Source organism: Aricia agestis, chromosome 2, assembly GCF_905147365.1.
Source record: "Aricia agestis chromosome 2, ilAriAges1.1, whole genome shotgun sequence".
Taxonomy (NCBI): Eukaryota; Metazoa; Arthropoda; class Insecta; order Lepidoptera; family Lycaenidae; genus Aricia; species Aricia agestis.
The window spans coordinates 14,842,753-14,862,138 of NC_056407.1; the positions used below are offsets into that span (position 1 = coordinate 14,842,753).

The window sequence follows — 19,386 nt, forward strand, 5'->3', positions numbered from 1 at the left end:
GCCCCGGCTTCGCACGGGTGGACATTGATTTTTAAATATTTTTTTTTCAATCTTTATTTCTTAGTCAATCTTTATGTTAAGCAGAACATAAAAATGGTTTACACTATTTAGCCTGTAACTACTATATTATAATTACTAGCTGTTGCCCGCGACTTCGTCCGCGTGGACTTTAGTTTATGGTTGTTCCCGTACATCGATTGAATCGTTTACACGCAAATCAAAAAAGCATATTGTGTGGGACCTGCACATTTTTCCGGGACAAAAACATTCCTTGTCCCAGATTCAAATTAGTATCTCCAATCTCCATGCCAAATTTCATGAAATAGATTAAATAGTTTAGGGCTTTAGGTGATAATCATAAAAGTTTATTGTGCGGGAACCGCACATTTTCCGGGACAAAATTAGTATTCCTTGTCCTTTCCCGAGACTCAAAGTATCTCCATACCAAATTCCATCAAAATAGATTGAATAGTTTACGCGCGACTTTATCATAAAAGTATATTGTGCAGTAACCGTACATTTTTCCGGGACAAAATGTATCTTATGTTCTTTTTCGGGACTCAAAGTATCTTTATACCAAATTTCAACAAAATGGGTCCAGCCGCTTACGCGTGATGTCGTGACTCGTGACCACGCGAAATGTTCCGCGCGGCTTCGCCCCCCTAAATTAGATATTTCACAGACAAATTAGTCCACAAAAAATAGCCTATGATCCTTCACGTGGTCTACTTCTTATCTGTGCCAAAAACAGAAACATTGTTCCAGTAGCTCGTGAGATAAGCCCTTTCAAATAATTTTCCCCGTTTATTCCACACTTTCTTCTATTCCTTCGCTCTTATAAGTTTTAGCGTGATAAAATATAGCCTATAGCCTTTCTCGATAAATGGGCTATCTAACACTGAAATAATTTTTCAAATTGGACCAGTAGTTCCTGAGATTAGCGCGTTCAAATAAGCCATTTCAAATAATTTCCCCCATTTTTCCACACTTTCCTCTATTTCTTCGCTCCTATTAGATTTAGCATGATAAAGTATAGCCTATAATCTTCCTCGATAAATGGACTATCTAACATTGAAAGAATTTTTCAAATCGGACCGGTAGTTCCTGAGATTAGCGCATTCAAATAAGCCCTTTCAAATAATTTCTCCCCGTTTTTTCCACACTTTCCTCTATTTCTTCGCTCCTATTAGTCTTAGCGTGATAAAATATAGCCTATAGCCTTACTCGATAAATGGGCTATCTAACACTGAAAGAATTTTTCAAATCGGACCAGTAGTTCCTGAGATCAGCGCGTTCAAACAAACAAACAAACTCTTCCGCTTTATAATATTAGTATAGATTATACACATTTTTATTGTATTTTTTTTATACATATTTTAAGTGTTATGTTTGATTATTTTATCCTTACCTACAGAAGATACTATTATTTATACTATTTTGCAATTTCTAAATGTATTTTTTTTGTTTAAAGTATTTTATGTTTTTTTTTTGTAGTTTTATGCTTTATTATTTTATGCTTACCTACATGCGTAAAAGATTCCATTAAAATTGGGTTAAAGCTTCCCTGTAAACGATATCTGATGTTGTTTTATTTTGTGGCAGCAAAATAAATTGATTGGAGATTTATAGTTATAGAAATTAATTATAATAGCAATCAAAAATGATAGTCATTCAAAACGTAATGAATTAATGAAGCACTATAATATTATCCCATCAATGAAGCGGCACCCGGCTGTCGTATAATTATTATATCATAAATTTATTGTGTCTGCGATTCCCATGATCGAGGTAATAATAATTAATATTTACGTGGACTCTCCGGGCGAGCACACCCGCGCGGCGCGCCTTGACGACCCCCAATTCGCAACGTGCAGCAGAAATCATAATATTTTAATTTCGCCATAACATTAAAACCAAACGTCCAATTTTAATCATTCAAAGACCAAATATTATCTACATTAACTGTACTTAGTAATTGAGATAGAGAATGAGTGCTAAGCGAAGCACAGAAAAGGTATGACGTGTCCTGATAAGAAAAGAAAAAAAAAACCTTTAAAAAAAGAAATGAAATCCCACCAAAAACATTAAATGTAAAAGGAGCCAAGCAAAATATTGCATAGCTATTCAATACTTCTTTTTTTTTTATGAAATAAGGGGGCAAACGAGCAAACGGATCACCTGATGGAAAGCAACTTCCGTCGCCCATGGACACTCGCAGCATCAGAAGAGCTGCAAGTGCGTTGCCGGCCTTTTAAGAGGGAATAGGGTGATAGGGGAGGGTAGGGAAGGGAATAGTTGAGGGAAGGGAATAGGGTAGGGGTTAGGGGATTGGGCCTCCGGTAAACTCACTCACTCGGCGAAACACAGCGCAAGCGCTGTTTCACGCCGGTTTTCTGTGAGAACGTGGTATTTATCCGGTCGAGCCGGCCCATTCGTACCGAAGCATGGCTCTCCCACGTATTGCCAAGCTACTATGATAATAATTATAAAATAAAGAAATCTATTGATACGTTTACTGAATGTTGATTTAAATTACAAAATAAGTTGAGGACTTGGCTTGAATGTGATCTGAAAACTTTTTACGACAGAAGTATTGAATAGCTAAGCAATATTTTGCTTAGCTCCTTTTACATTTAATGTTTTTGGTGGGATAAAGTATATATTATGTGCTCATTCGAATAGCGCGGGCCGCGGCGCTATCTCTCCTTCCCCGCTGACGTATGATTGATGACACCCGCAACTTCCAACATTCTAAAGCTGTTTTGCTACGGCATACAATTTAAAATTGCGATATTTTATCTCTAAGAAAATACACGGTTTTCGCGCGAGCACAAAGGCTCGTTTGGACAATTCGCTTTGCGTTCGTGTACCGTCCACACTGTTGTTAAATTACACGTAATCTTACATTACACGTTACACTCGTATGGACCCGGCTTTAGAGGTAGACCACGTGAAGGATCATAGGCCATTTTTGTGGACTAATTTGTCAGTGAAATATCTACTTTACACGGGCGAAGTCGCGCGGAACGTCTAGTTTTCAAATAATTCGTTGAATAGGCTATGATCAAAGGCAAATTGAGGCTTCCAACACCCTATCACACTGAAAATAGCTCGGTGTCTGGGCTTATAACCTAATTAGTTTCAATATACAACGCTCTTTAATTACATTGGCTCAGGCTGAACTTGAATGCCTCCGCATAACCAGTTGGCTTCCCGCCAAAAAGCCGCCATGTTGCTTTGTAGCATGTCGATTACATTTTATTGGATAAAAACCAAAAATCTGTATTCTTTATTTAATTTTTTCTTGACGGCGGAATGTAGGTCGGTTATATACCGGAGAAGGGAAAATATCCATACTTATAAATGCGAAAGTGTGTCTGTCTGTCTTTCTATCTGTCAGTCTGATACCTCTTCACACCCAAACCGATGAACCGATTTTGCTGTTTGGGAGATACTTTGAGTCCCGGGAAAGGACATCCTACTTATCTATACTAATATTATAAATGCGAAAGTATCTCTGTCTGTCTGTCTGTCTGTCTCGCTTTCACGCCAAAACTACTGAACCGATAGTAATGAAATTTTGTACACAGATAGTCTAAAGCCTGAGAAAGGACATAGGCTACTTTTTAACTGGAAAAAGGGGTTGTAAGGGGGTGAAAATGCGTAAATTTGGTCAAATTAACTTAGTTCCAAAAACTTAAAACAGATGGCGCCAAGAGTCCCCTAGATCGCGCTATTGCTTGCTCATACGTATTTCTATAAGAGGTGGTACCATATTGAGCTAGATTTTTCGATTCTTTCGATTGTTATACACGTTATTAACTAATAACTCACCTACCAACTTAGACATCAAATTCAAAAACAACAGCGCCAAAACTACTGAACCGATTGTAATGAAATTTTGTACACAGATAGTCTAAAGCTTGAGAAAGGACATAGGCTACTTTTTAACTGGAAAAAGGGGTTGTAAGGGGGTGAAAATGCGTAAATTTGGTTAAATTAACTTAGTTCCAAAAAACTCAAAACAGATAGCGCCAAGAGTCCCCTAGATCGCGCTATTGCTTGCTCATGCGTATTTCTATAAGAGGTGGTACCATGTTGAGGTAGGTTTTACGATTCTTTCGATTGTTATACACGTTAATATTAACTAACTAGCTGTTGCCCGCGACTTCGTCCGCGTGGACTTTAGTTTATAGCGCGCGGTGTCAACAAAATTTGTGTCAAATTTAAAAACTTTTTAAAACCCTGGTAAGTGGTACCCCTCTTAGGGCCGCGTTACACCGGAATGGCAGCGCTGAAAGTGCTCGCCTCGCCGCTGCCATTCCGGTGTAGCGAGGCCCTTAATTAATCAAAATACCCAAAAACAGCTGTGCAGTGTGCACATAATATATACTAATATTATAAATGCGAAAGTATCTTTGTCTGTCTGTCTGTCTGTCAGTCTCGCTTTCACGCCAAACGCCAAAAGTATCTCTGTCTGTCTGTCTGTCTGGCAGTCTCGCTTTCACGCCAAACGCCAAAACTACCGAACCGATGGTAATGAAATTTTGTATACAGATAGTCTAAAGCCTGAGAAAGGACATAGGCTACTTTTTTACTGGAAAAAAGGGTTGTAAGGGGGTGAAAATGCGTAAATTTGTTCAAATTAAGTTAGTTCCAACAATTCATAATAGATGGCGCCGTGCGTCTTCTACATCGCGCTGACGCTTGCTCAAAAGTCTTCATATAAGACGTGGTATCATCTTACATTTAAGTTTCGATTTTTTTTATTGTTATATCTATTCTACGGTATTAAATAACTCAGTACTTTATCTGTGCAGTGACGTAACCTTAAATCTATCAATGATAAATAGTTTATGGGTAAATAGTAGTATAGATTTAAGGTTACGTCACTGCACAGATAAAGTACTGAGTTATTTAATACCGAAGAATAGATATAACAATCAAAAAAATCGAAACTTAAATGTAAGATGATACCACGTCTTATATGAAGACTTTTGAGCAAGCGTCAGCGCGATGTAGAAGACGCACGGCGCCATCTATTATGAATTGTTGGAACTAACTTAATTTGAACAAATTTACGCATTTTCACCCCCTTACAACCCTTTTTTCCAGTAAAAAAGTAGCCTATGTCCTTTCTCAGGCTTTAGACTATCTGTATACAAAATTTCATTACCATCGGTTCGGTAGTTTTGGCGTTTGGCGTGAAAGCGAGACTGCCAGACAGACAGACAGACAGAGATACTTTTGGCGTTTGGCGTGAAAGCGAGACTGACAGACAGACAGACAGACAAAGATACTTTCGCATTTATAATATTAGTATAGATTATGTGCACACTGCACAGCTGTTTTTGGGTATTTTGATTAATTAAGGGCCTCGCTACACCGGAATGGCAGCGGCGAGGCGAGCACTTTCAGCGCTGCCATTCCGGTGTAACGCGGCCCTAAGAGGGGTACCACTTACCAGGGTTTTAAAAAGTTTTTAAATTTGACACAAATTTTGTTGACACCGCGCGCTATAAACTAAAGTCCACGCGGACGAAGTCGCGGGCAACAGCTAGTTAGTTAATATTAACGTGTATAACAATCGAAAGAATCGTAAAACCTACCTCAACATGGTACCACCTCTTATAGAAATACGCATGAGCAAGCAATAGCGCGATCTAGGGGACTCTTGGCGCTATCTGTTTTGAGTTTTTTGGAACTAAGTTAATTTAACCAAATTTACGCATTTTCACCCCCTTACAACCCCTTTTTCCAGTTAAAAAGTAGCCTATGTCCTTTCTCAAGCTTTAGACTATCTGTGTACAAAATTTCATTACAATCGGTTCAGTAGTTTTGGCGCTGTTGTTTTTGAATTTGATGTCTAAGTTGGTAGGTGAGTTATTAGTTAATAACGTGTATAACAATCGAAAGAATCGAAAAATCTAGCTCAATATGGTACCACCTCTTATAGAAATACGTATGAGCAAGCAATAGCGCGATCTAGGGGACTCTTGGCGCCATCTGTTTTAAGTTTTTGGAACTAAGTTAATTTGACCAAATTTACGCATTTTCACCCCCTTACAACCCCTTTTTCCAGTTAAAAAGTAGCCTATGTCCTTTCTCAGGCTTTAGACTATCTGTGTACAAAATTTCATTACTATCGGTTCAGTAGTTTTGGCGTGAAAGCGAGACAGACAGACAGACAGACAGAGATACTTTCGCATTTATAATATTAGTATAGATAATATTCTAACGTATTAAAAACTATAAACAAAAACATAATAACTAATAAGTATGATTAGTTCTATGTTACAATAAAGTAAAAAATAAAACGCCATCTGTTGAATCGTATTAGAACTAAAATGTTCATTCCATCGATATATTTCTGGATTTTTTATAATATTATACATAAAATATGTTTAAGATTTTTGAAATTTTATTTTAATACACATCCAAGACCCAGGAAAATTGAAAACTTTTTGTTCCGCCTGCGGGACTCGAACCCAGGACCCCCGGGATGAGCGCTGGCCACGCGCAATGCGAATTCATTTTCATCGAAATTTTCATGGAAATAAGATATTTTCCCACATCAAAATGTAGCCTATGTCCTTTCTCAGACTCTAGAATAACTGTATACAAAATTTCATTGCAATCGGTTCAGTAGTTTTGGCGTGAAAGCAAGACAGACAGACAGACAGACAGACAGACAGACAGAGATACTTTCGCATTTATAATATTAGTATGGATAATATTCTAACGTAGGTATTAAAAACTATAAACAAAAACATACTAACTAATAAGTATGATTAGTTCTATGTTACAATAAAGTAAAAATAAAACGCCATCTGTTGAATCGTATTAGAACTAAAATGTTCATTCCATCGATATATTTCTGGATTTTTTATAATATTATACATAAAATATGTTTAAGATTTTTGAAATTTTATTTTAATACACATCCAAGACCCAGGAAAATTGAAAACTTTTTGTTGCGCCTGCGGGACTCGAACCCAGGACCCCCGGGATGAGCGCTGGCCACGCGCAATGCGAATTCATTTTCATCGAAATTTTCATGGAAATAAGATATTTTCCCACATCAAAATGTAGCCTAAGTCCTTTCTCAGACTCTAGAATAACTGTATACAAAATTTCATTGCAATCGGTTCAGTAGTTTTGGCGTGAAAGCAAGACAGACAGACAGACAGACAGACAGACAGACAGACAGACAGACAGAGATACTTTCGCATTTATAATATTAGTATGGATTAGGTACTTACAACAAAATAATTACAATAAAATTCCTAAATAAATCAGCCGAGAATCGATCCACCCGTTTGAATGCTACGATGCCACAGACAGACACACACACAGACATACAGACAGATACCTCAAACTTTTAACACCCCTCTTTTTTGTCGGGGGTTAATAAAAACAGATATATTTTAATATTACAGTTTAGTACTAAGTATTACCTGTCACTGCCTGCGGTACTACTATTAATAAGTGTTTAGTTATTTACTATCATAAGCACATTAAAGATAAGAAAACTTGTACAATGTAACGTGATAATAGGATCATTTAGGTACCTGAAAACTGCGACACTCCTGATAACAACGAGAGGCCGGAGTTGCGGCTGTGCGACGGATGGATCATGCCGATGGAGCATATCTCCGAATCTTCAAATTGCCACATTATTACCGAAAACTTGGGACCATACAACTGAATTCTAATATTTTTTAAAGGATTTTCTTTGATATGTGTGATATGTCCATAATGGGGTAGGGGTGTGCGGTCGCGGCGAGGGCTGCGGCGGGACTGAGTTGCCTGGCTTTGTTTGGGGGCGGGCATGACGTCACGAGCCCTGGGAGTTGGGGTCCTGCACTGTATTCGATAATGCATCGCCGAAGGAGATGTAGATTCATTATAGGGATGAGGTAAATGGTAATGTACTCTATCGACTATACCAGGGTTTCTCAAAGTGGGGTACGCGAACCCCTAGGGTTTCGCCATTCGAGGGCAGGGGGTTCGGGACAAGATTTCCGTAATGGTGGTTTGATAACTGGCAGGCACGTGAGGCACTCTTTTGGCACTTTATAATAAGTACCTGGATTCATTGACTTCGTGTTACTTAACAACGTCATCTGCTGGAATAGCTTTAGCTGTTGTTGTGTCGTTAAAGCAATTAATTGCTCACAAAATAGTATTATTATTCGCCAATAGATGTCAGGAAGAGTCATGTTTTTCATTTTATCGATTATCGATAAAAAGACATTTTCTAAAAATGATTCCTAGCTAGATCGATTTATCGCCCTCGAAACCCTATACATATACTAAATTTCATGAAAATCGTTAAAATTGTTAAAAGTAAATAAACGCCAAGTGCGAGTTGGACTCGCGCACAAAGGGTTTCGTTTCAGTGTTAGCCCATTTATCGAGAAAGGCTATAAGCTATATTTTATCACGCTAAGACTAATAGGAGCGAAATAAAAAAACCCCCGCCAAACAACTTCAAAAAGTAATGAAATAATATTTACTGCCTTTAAGTTCAAATAATTCCTAACTTGTGTAAAGTAATATTTTAGTCCATAATTGTCATGGTGTGTCGGGGGACAACACACGGTATAAATATTCATAAATGTCACGAACTAGAATGCAAAAATAAAGCCCACCAAACGACTACAAGTTGCTAATCGGCCCTTCACAAACCAGACGAACCGCGATTTTCCAGCACGGAGCAGGCTGATGATGATGACTTATAGCTAAGAACACTCTCGATTAAGTCATCTTTCAAACAAGAAAAAACTAGATCAAAATCGGTCCACCCGTTTGGATGCTACAATGCCACAGACGGACGGACGGACGAACGGACGGACGGACGGACGGACGGACGGACGGACGGACAGACAGACAGACAGACAGACAGACAGACATGACGAATCTATAAGAGTTCCGTTTTTTGCCATTTGGCTACGAAACTCTAAAAACACAATTTTTTACCATAACGGTACGGAACCCTTCGTGTGCGAATCCGACTCGCACTTTGTTCCTTGCTAATTATGCATTGATGCGTTGGCAATAAAACGGCGGTATTGAGATCCAACGAAAAATCAAGAGGAGTAGAGAAGAGCATAAATACCTGGTAGGTGTCCATTTGTCGGATTAGGGATAGAATACAATGACAAGTATGGAGACAGGAATCACCACCAGTGGTATGCACCACTTTGACATTAGCATGAAGTGGTCAAATCTGTATACCAATAGTATCAGAACCATGCTGCAGCATCACCTGGATTCTATAGGAACCGAGCTTCGTATGAATCCAAAGTGGAGGTTTCATGTTTGAGCTCATATTAATGGCCTCATTGAAAAGGACATTGATAGATGGTAATCATGAAAATATGATTCTGTTGATAGGAATTATTCTGCACTTTAACCAACACTAGTTTAAAAAAATTAAAAAAAAAACCGCCAAACAACTTTAAAAAGTAATGAAATAATATTTACTGCCTTTAAGTTCAAATAATTCCTAACTTGTGTAAAGTAAAATTTTAGTCCATAATTGTTGTCAAGGTCTGTCGGGGGACCGCTAATGTAGATGTTTGATTTCACATAACAATTAACAAGTTTAAGGATCAATTCAGCAAACTGAATCGAGATAATCAGCGACTTGGCGGTTGTAGGGTGTAGTTACTTGGCGGTCCCCCGACACACCGTGACAACAATTATGGACTAAAATATTACTTTACACAAGTTAGGAATTATTTGAACTTAAGGGCAGTAAATATTATTTCATTACTTTTTAAAGTTGTTTGGCGGGGGTTTTTTATTTCCCTCCTATTTGTTAGCGTGATAGCTTATAGCCTTTCTCGATAAATGGGCTAACACTGAAACGAAACCCTTCGTGCGCGAGTCCAACTCGCACTTGGCATATTATTTACTTTTAACAATTTTAATATCAAAACTACTAAATATATTGAACTGTATTACCTTTATCCCTGAATAGTTGTTTTAGTTGCTTAAGATGATTTTCTTCCAACCACTTGTCGACCTCAGCACTTTCGTCTTCAAAAAATTCACACAAAACCAATCTTGATACTACACAAGCTAAAAGTATTACACTGATTACTGAATAAATATAATCCGAACGTTTTATCATATTTATACTATATAATAAAGGAAATACGTATTTATATTTTACATAATAAATCTTCCAAATATGTAACACAGAAATATTATTTGTTTACAATCACAGACAGAGTATTTACCATAAACCAATGAATAAGGAAACAGATGGAAGCGACATAACTACAAAAAAGTGTGGCCGGCGCCATATTGCCAAGAACTAAACATGGCGGTCTATAGTAATGGACACTCGGTTGATATTTGTCGAGGATATCGATAAGTAAGATGTTATAAGTGAGCTATTAAGGTTAAAATCTTTTAAATAAATGGTCAGATTCTTCACCTTATATTTTTTTTAATTGGATAAAAAAGTACATCACTAAACGTCAAATCTACTAATTTCTATGTTGATTAAATAATATCGAAAATCAAGCCATGTTATATTAAAGGTTAAAATCTTTTAAATAAATGGTCAGATTCTTCACCTTATATTTTTTTTAATTGGATAAAAAAGTACATCACTAAACGTCAAATCTACTAATTTCTATGTTGATTAAATAATATCGAAAATCAAGCCATGTTATATTACTATTCTATCACAAATCTTATTTATTGTCTAATTATTAACTAAATTAGCACATACGAAGTCAAGCCATCGGTAAAATAACAAACATTTTAGTAAAAATATAAATGTACCGATCCAAGGACAAACTTTTTTAAATTTTTTCACTTTTTTGACGGACTATAAATTAATTTAAAAAAAGCAAATTGGTCGAAAAATTTCACCGATATATCGATATTTTTTTCGCGATATATCGAGACCGATATTGATATTTTTTCAAATATCGATGTATCGATATATCGATATTTTCTTTCAATTTCGACATCCCTTTAATACGACACTTTGACAGTTTATGTACTTCGGAGAACCGTAACATAAAATGGCGGGCCGGCCACAGTATTTTGATTAGGTAGAGACCATTATGCCGCGTACACTTATAAAAGTCAATGAATAAAATAATAACAATTTCTGTCAGATTTTAGAACATGACTCTCACTGACACTAATTTTTAACTTCGCGCATGCGCAATGTGCATTGAAAAACGAAACGAACACGACTACTTTAATACTTTATCTATGGTCAGCACTGGCCATGGCTATATAGCCGAAGTGCCATAATAAGATTAAAAAAAAAAAATTTCAATTTGACATTGACATGGCCATAGCCAGTGTTGTCACATCTACCCAAATATATACTAGTAATCTGTGCATCTACCAACTTTATAGTAGATCTATCATGTAGGTACTACGAATAATAAAAACTAAGGAATCGTAACTCCCATACTATTACCGACTTAAATTTGGTTCCTTTTGATCTGTCATGTAACGTCAGCCTAGTACCGCTCAAGGTCACCTAAATATTGAAAATGTATTGAAATGTATACCTACCTAAAGTACACTTTTTTGACAAGTATTGTGGAGCACGTTTTTTGACGGAGTTACTTTTCCTTAGTTTTTATTATTCGTAGTAGATCTACCTATTTCACCTCCCTTCTACCTATCTACCAACTTCGGTATCAAATCTGCCTATTTTTCGACATATCATTGTTCACGTACAAATAATAAACGTTACAGACTCCTGGGATACCATTTTGGTACAAATTGAGTCGTCTTGGCACAATACTTCCTTCAGCAATTATCATTTCAAAACAAAACCGGACCGCTATAACGGTCGCTACTACACGAGCTGCAGCCTGCAGCTGTTCTGAGCCGTTCCCTCACTTTCGGAACGCAGATTAGTCTGTAAACGGTCTGAAACGTTACAAGAGTGTGTGTGTGTGGTGACAATAATACATTTGTTTTTTTCGCGAACCGGAACGTTTAACATTTTGAAACGAAACGTTAAGGCGGATTTACACGGTTCAATCACATTGAAAGCAATTTCGTTAAAAACCACTAAGCAATAAATATTCAATAATTAATACTTAATCTATACAAATATTATAAATGCGAAAGTATCTCTGTCTGCCTGTCTGTCTGTCTGTCTCGCTTTCACGCCAAAACTACTGAACCGATTGCAATGAAATTTTGTACACAGTTATTCTAGAGTCTGAGAAAGGACATAGGCTACATTTTGATGTGGGAAAATATCTTATTTCCATGAAAATATCGATGAAAATTAATTCGCATTACGCGTGGCCAGCGCTCATCCCGGGGGTCCTGGGTTCGAGTCCCGCAGGCGGAACAAAAAGTTTTAAATGTTCCTGGGTCATGGACGTGTATTAAAATAATATTTCAAAAATCTTAAATATATTTTATGTATAATATTATAAAAAATCCAGAAATATATCGATGCAATGAATATTTTAGTTCTAATACGATTCAACAGATGGCGATTTATTTTTTACTTCATTGTAACATAGAACTAATCATACTTATTAGTTATTATGTTTTTGTTTATAGTTTTTAATACGTTAGAATATTATGTTTAATAATATTATCACTTGGTATAATAATAATCAATCTATCTTATCTTATAGAACTCCTACTGCATTTCTAAGGAGTTCGAGTGTACCGTGTTGGCCTATATTCCATCCAGAAAATATATCAATGCAATCAACATTTTAATTCTAATATATGTCGGAGAATCATTGTCCTGGTCATCTCTGCCGCTAGCGTTAGGAATTCTAGTGGGCGTCATTTTGGGTAAATGCGGGCACAAAACACAATAATTGTCACTTGTATTCACAAATCTATACTAATATTATAAATGCGAAAGTATCTCTGTCTGTCTGTCTGTCTGTCTGTCTCGCTTTCACGCAAAAACTACTGAACCGATAGTAATGAAATTTTGTACACAGATAGTCTGAAGCCTGAGAAAGGACATAGGCTACTTTTTAACTGGAAAAAGGGGTTGTAAGGGGGTGAAAATGCGTAAATTTGGTCAAATTAACTTAGTTCCAAAAACTCGAAACAGATGGCGCCAAGAGTCCCCTACATCGCGCTATTGCTTACTCATGCGTATTTCTATAAGATGTGGTACCATGTTGAACTAGGTTTTTCAATTATTTCGATTGTTATACACGTTATTAACTAATAACTCACCTAATAACTTAGATATCAAATTCAAAAACAACAGCGCCAAAACTACTGAACCGATAGTAATGAAATTTTGTACACAGATAGTCTAAAGCCTGAGAAAGGACATAGGCTACTTTTTAACTGGAAAAAGGGGTTGTAAGGGGGTGAAAATGCGTAAATTTGGTCAAATTAACTTAGTTCCAAAAACTCAAAACAGATGGCGCCAAGAGTCCCCTAGATCGCGCTATTGCTTGCTCATGCGTATTTCTATAAGAGGTGGTACCATGTTAAGTCAATATTTCGATTATTATACATGTTATTAATTAACTCACGTACCAATCTAGATATCAGAAACAACAGTATACCAATAATAAATACTAAATAGTTTATGAGTTTTGGGCAAAGCTAAAGTTGTGTAATGCATTATGCAGCTAAGTTGTGTAACGCTAAATAAGCTTTAGGTATAAAAAAGTTTAATTTAAAAAAAAAACATTATGTGCACACTACACGGCTGTTTTGGGTATTTTGATTTAAGGGGTACCAGGGTTTTAAAAAGCTTTTGACACTAATTTTATTGACACCGCGCGCTATAAACTGAAGTCCACGCGGACGAAGTCGCTGAATTAAACATACCTAGGACAAGTGGTAAGCTAAGAAATAATCAGGTACCATGGTGGAACGATGAGTGTTCTAAGTTACTGAAAGATACAAAAAGAGCTTACAGAAAATATATAAAAATAAAAAAAGTTAATTTAAATAAACAAATTTTGGAAGAATATAATGAAGAGGATAAACGTAGGGAAGAAATATTGAAGATAGAATATCGTAAAGTAAGATCTAAGACTAGAAGAATTTTCAAAGAAAGTAGAAAAGTTAATTGGCAAAAATTTGTTTCATCAATAAATAGTCAAACACAGATAGGAACTGTGTGGCAGAGAATTAATTCTATAAATGGTAAAAAGAAGAATAAAACAGAAATAATTTTAAAAAATAACGAAGGAAAGCTTTGTGGTAATCCTAAACTTAATTCAGAGTTATTGGTTAGAGCTTTTGCTGCAAATTCAAACTCAAACAATTATAGACAAGAGTTTTTATGTTATAAAAAAGAAAAAGAAGATAGCTGTTCAGGTTTTGATAAGCTAAATAATGAAAATACTATTAACAATAAAATTACCTTAGAGGAACTTAAGCTCGTTATTCAAAAATTAGGAAATTCCAGCCCTGGTCCTGATAAAATATCAAATGTTATGATTAAAAAACTTCCATTATTGGTTCTTGAAAGACTTTTAGACATTTACAATTACATTTGGGTTAACCAGGTTTTTCCTGATTTATGGAGAGAAGCTATTGTAATACCCATCTTAAAACCCGGTAAATTAGCTACTACTACATCGAGTTACAGACCGATTTCAGTCACATGTAACCTTTGTAAAATTTTGGAAAAAATTGTTAGTAATAGGATCAGATGGTACTTAGAACGTAATCAATTTTTGTCATCTTTTCAGTTTGGTTTCAGACAACTTAAATCAACCCTAGATCATCTGAGCCTTTTAGAAGAAGATATCCTTAGGTCGTTTGCAAATAAGAATAAAGTAGTACTAATTGCCCTAGATTTGGAGAAGGCTTACGAAATGGTTTGGAAACACAGAGTAATATTGCTTTTACAACAGTTAAATTTAAAAGGTAACGTTTTAGCTTTTGTTATAAATTTTTTGTCAGATAGGTTTATAAGGGTTAAAATAAATGATGTCCTTTCTGAGCCCCTCTGCACTGAAAATGGACTTCCACAGGGGTCTGTTTTGAGTGTAATTTTATTTTTGTTGTCAATTAATAATGTCTTGGAAGTTATAAAACGACCCGTTAAAGGATATTTAATTGCAGACGACTTAACAATTTGATGTACTGGAAAAAACCTAAAACTCGTTGAAAAAATACTACAAGAGACTTTAAATAATTTGAATAAATGGAGTCTAGAAACGGGCTTTAAGTTTTCTGAAACCAAAACAGAACTAATGGTAATGTCAAAAAATAAAAATAAGGAAAATGTTAACCTATTCATTAACAACTGTAAAATTAATGAAGTAAATGAAATAAAAATTTTAGGTCTTACCTTCGATTCTCGATTAAATTGGGTATCACACATAAAAAAACTTAAGTCCGAATGTTTTAACAGAATGAATATTATAAAAATTTTATCATCAAATAATTGGGGATCTGACAGTAAGTGTATAAAAAATACGTACAAAGCTTTAATTATGCAAAAGATTGATTACGGTTCAGTTTTATATGACTCAGCATCAAATAATATTTTAAAAATTTTAGATAGTATTCATAATACGTGTTTGAGATTAAGTTTAGGAGCCTTTCGTACTAGTCCTGTTAATAGTATTCTCGTTGAGTGTAACGAAATGCCTTTATCTTATAGAAGGAAGGAACTGTGCCTAACATATGCAGCCAAGCATGTTGTCAATAATATAGATTCTCTCTTTTTAAAATCTGCTTTATTATCAGACATAGAATTTAGTTTACGGCCTTCTCTTGCTGTTCCCCTAAGACTAAGGGTCAAAAACTATTTACACGAAATTAAATTAGACTTACCTCCATTATTTACACGTCATTTTCCTTTTAAGCTACCACCTTGGGACAAAAATGTACTTAAAATAAATGTAGATCTAGCTGAAATATACCCTCGTGAATCTACTCCAGATTATATTTATAGGAACTATTATTATGAACTGACGGAGAAATATTCAGATTATACAATGTTTTATACTGATGGATCTATTTTTAATAACAGAACAGGCTGTGCAGTCGTTTCAGAAAATTGTAATTATAAATATAGACTACCTGATTATACTTCTATATTAACTTATGAGGCCATAGCTATCCTAAAATGTTTGGAGATTATTAGAATTACTCCTACTGTTTCAAGAAATTATGTAATATTTTCTGATTCACTATCGTGTTTAACTGCATTATTAAATAATAAAAATATTGATCCCTTAATTAATACTATAAAAGAAAACCTATTAAATCTAATAAGTAATAACTTTTCTATAGAAATTATTTGGATTCCTAGTCACCAGGGCATTCCGGGGAACGAAAAAGCAGACGCTCAAGCTAAGGAGGCTACGAAATTAAATCAGTGTAGTTTGTTAACTTCTAATGTTTCTGATCTTAAAAAAAATTTCGGTTAAATATTAAAAAACTATGGAACAGCTATTGGGTTACAAATAATAAGAGTTATTTATACGAAATAAGAAAATCAATCTTCGAAAAATGTACCTATAAATTTAACAAAAGAAGAGATGAAATAGTAATAAATAGACTAAGAATAGGACATTGTAATGCTACACACATTCACCTAATTACTAAAACCCCTAAGAGCAAATGCACAAGATGTGATTGTGAATTGACCGTAAAACATTTTCTTATTGATTGTCCTATGTTCAATCCAGAAAGAAGTAGTGTAAAACTTCAAAGTACATTAAAAGATTGTTTGTTAGATTGGGAAAACACTTTAAAATTTCTAAGGTTAACCGAATATTATTCTGTAATTTAATGTATTATTGTTATTACTTGTAGTCGCTAATGACATTCGATGTTTAAAGCGACTTTAAATAAATAAATTAAAAAAAAAAAAAAAAAACTAAAGTCCACGCGGACGAAGTTGCGGACAACAGCTAGTTATGAATAAAAACAATATTATATAGTAAAGTAGGTATGATTAGTTCTGTTACAATAATAAAGTAAAAAATAAAACGCCATCTGTTTTCATATATTAGAATTAAAATGTTGATTGCATTGATATATTTTCTGGATGGAATATAGGCCAACACGGTACACTCGAACTCCTTAGAAATGCAGTAGGAGTTCTATAAGATAAGATAGATTGATTATTATTATCCCAAGTGATAATATTATTAAACATAATATTCTAACGTATTAAAAACTATAAACAAAAACATAATAACTAATAAGACTTATGATTAGTTCTATGTTACAATGAAGTAAAAAATAAAACGCCATCTGTTGAATCGTATTAGAACTAAAATGTTCATTGCATCGATATATTTCTGGATTTTTTATAATATTCAATTTTCAATGATATTCTATGTTACTAACGTAACTAGATTGGAAGTTTACGGTAGCAACGCGTTGCCACTTTGAAGATGCCTGCAGGCATATCTCACATACATAATGACATAACGAATATATGACTTGACATTGTCTTTTGAACAAAAAAGTGGTTACGCATTTCTGAGAATCTTTTGTAAGACATTGCTACTCTTGTATTTTAGAAACTCATTGGTTTTCTTACATAAAATAAAAGGAAAAACAAACAAAATGCAAGGTGAAAGCGATGGAGATGATGCAAGTAGTTACAAATCGTCTTCATCAAAGAAAAGAAAAATTTTCGACAGCCCAGGCGATAAGTATAAACCACTAGCTGTTGCCCGCGACTTCGTCCGCATGGACTTCAGTTTATAGCGCGCGGTGTCAACAAAATTTGTGTCAAATGACATTGGGACTTTTATGACCCGCTTTACGAAATTCAGCAAACACGAATGAAACTTATATTAATTTTTAGATAACCTTGCATAAGTTATAACTGTGTAGTTTTTTTTAAATAAAGTAATGGGAATGTAGAGATAATGACAAAAATATGTTTTAGTTTTTGCACGTTTTCATGCTCAGTAATATTAGTAAATAATTAAGTTAATTATACACAGTCCCTAAGACTACCATATTATATTAGGCGTGGAATGCGGTGAGGGGGTCACGATTAATAATAAAGATATGTGCATAAAAACGACACCTTTTTTTCTTTAATACCTACATTGTTAATGAGATATATGTCATGATTTCATACAAAAAGATAGTGAATAGAGTAAATGTAATCATTCTTTGTTATTATTAGAAAAAACAAAGAGCTTTCCATAAAGATATTTATTTTACTTTGATATAAAAATGATACATTGAGTCACTTTTTGAAGTTAATATGCAATAATGCGCTTTAAATCAGTACATGTAGAAGTCTCGGGCTTTGACATAAGGTATGAATCATTAGTGTTTGCCGTGGGTATTTTGTCCATAGTAAAGGTCCCAATGTCCTTTAAATATATCGATGCAATGAACATTTTAGTTCTAATACGATTCAACAGATGGCGTTTTATTTTTTACTTTATTGTAACATAGAATTAATCATACTTATTAGTTAGTGTGTTTTTGTTTATAGTTTTTAATACGTTAGAATATTATGTTTAATAATATAATCACTTGGTATAATAATAATCAATCTATCTTATCTTATAGAACTCCTACTGCATTTCTAATATATGTGACAAGTTGACAACAGAAGGCGCTCTAAAATAAAGGAGTTCGAGTGTACCGTGTTGGCCTATATTCCATCCAGAAAATATATCAATGCAATCAACATTTTAATTCTAATATATGAAAACAGATGGCGTTTTATTTTTTACTTTATTATTGTAACAGAACTAATCATACCTACTTTACTATATAATATTGTTTTTATTCATAACTAGCTGTTGCCCGCGACATCGTCTGCGTGGACTTTAGTTAATAGTTTATAGCGCGCGGTGTCAACAAAATTTGTGTCAAATTTAAAAACTTTTTAAAACCCTGGTAAGTGGTACCCCTCTTAGAGCCGCGCTACACCGGAATGGCAGCGCTGAAAGTGCTCGCCTCGCATGGCAGCGCCATTCCGGTGTAGCGCGGCCCTTAATTAATCAAAATACCCAAAAACAGCTGTGCAGTGTGCACATAATCTATACTAATATTATAAATGCGAAAGTATCTCTGTCTGTCTGTCTGTCTGTCAGTCTCGCTTTCACGCCAAACGCCAAAAGTATATCTGTCTGTCTGTCTGTCTGTCTGTCTGTCAGTCTCGCTTTCACGCCAAACGCCAAAACTTCCGAACCGATTGTAATGAAATTTTGTATACAGATAGTCTAAAGCCTGACAAAGGACATAGGCTACTTTTTTACTGGGAAAAAGGGTTGTAAGGGGGTGAAAATGCGTAAATTTGTTCAAATTAAGTTAGTTCAAAAAAATCATAATAGATGGCGCCGTGCGTCTTCTACATCGCGCTGACGCTTGCTCAAAAGTCTTTCTATAACACGTGGTATCATCTTACATTTAAGTTTCGATTTTTTTCGATTGTTATATCTATTC

The 19,386-nt window shown here is 35.0% G+C and overlaps 1 protein-coding gene across 2 annotated transcripts in view; it reads right to left on the minus strand.

The window, feature by feature from the left end:
* The window catches only part of LOC121735472 (apoptosis-resistant E3 ubiquitin protein ligase 1), a 95,325-nt gene extending 85,166 nt beyond the window's left edge, over positions 1-10,159 (minus strand). The window contains exon 1 of one of the 2 annotated variants that reach the window (XM_042126308.1): positions 9,973-10,159. In XM_042126308.1, the coding sequence (XP_041982242.1) occupies positions 9,973-10,141 (169 nt within the window). In that variant the 5' untranslated portion in view covers positions 10,142-10,159. Of the gene's footprint in view, positions 1-7,571; positions 7,785-9,972 lie in introns of those variants that run through there. The other variant, XM_042126317.1, reaches the window with a different exon arrangement.
* Positions 10,160-19,386: the final 9,227 nt, after the last annotated feature.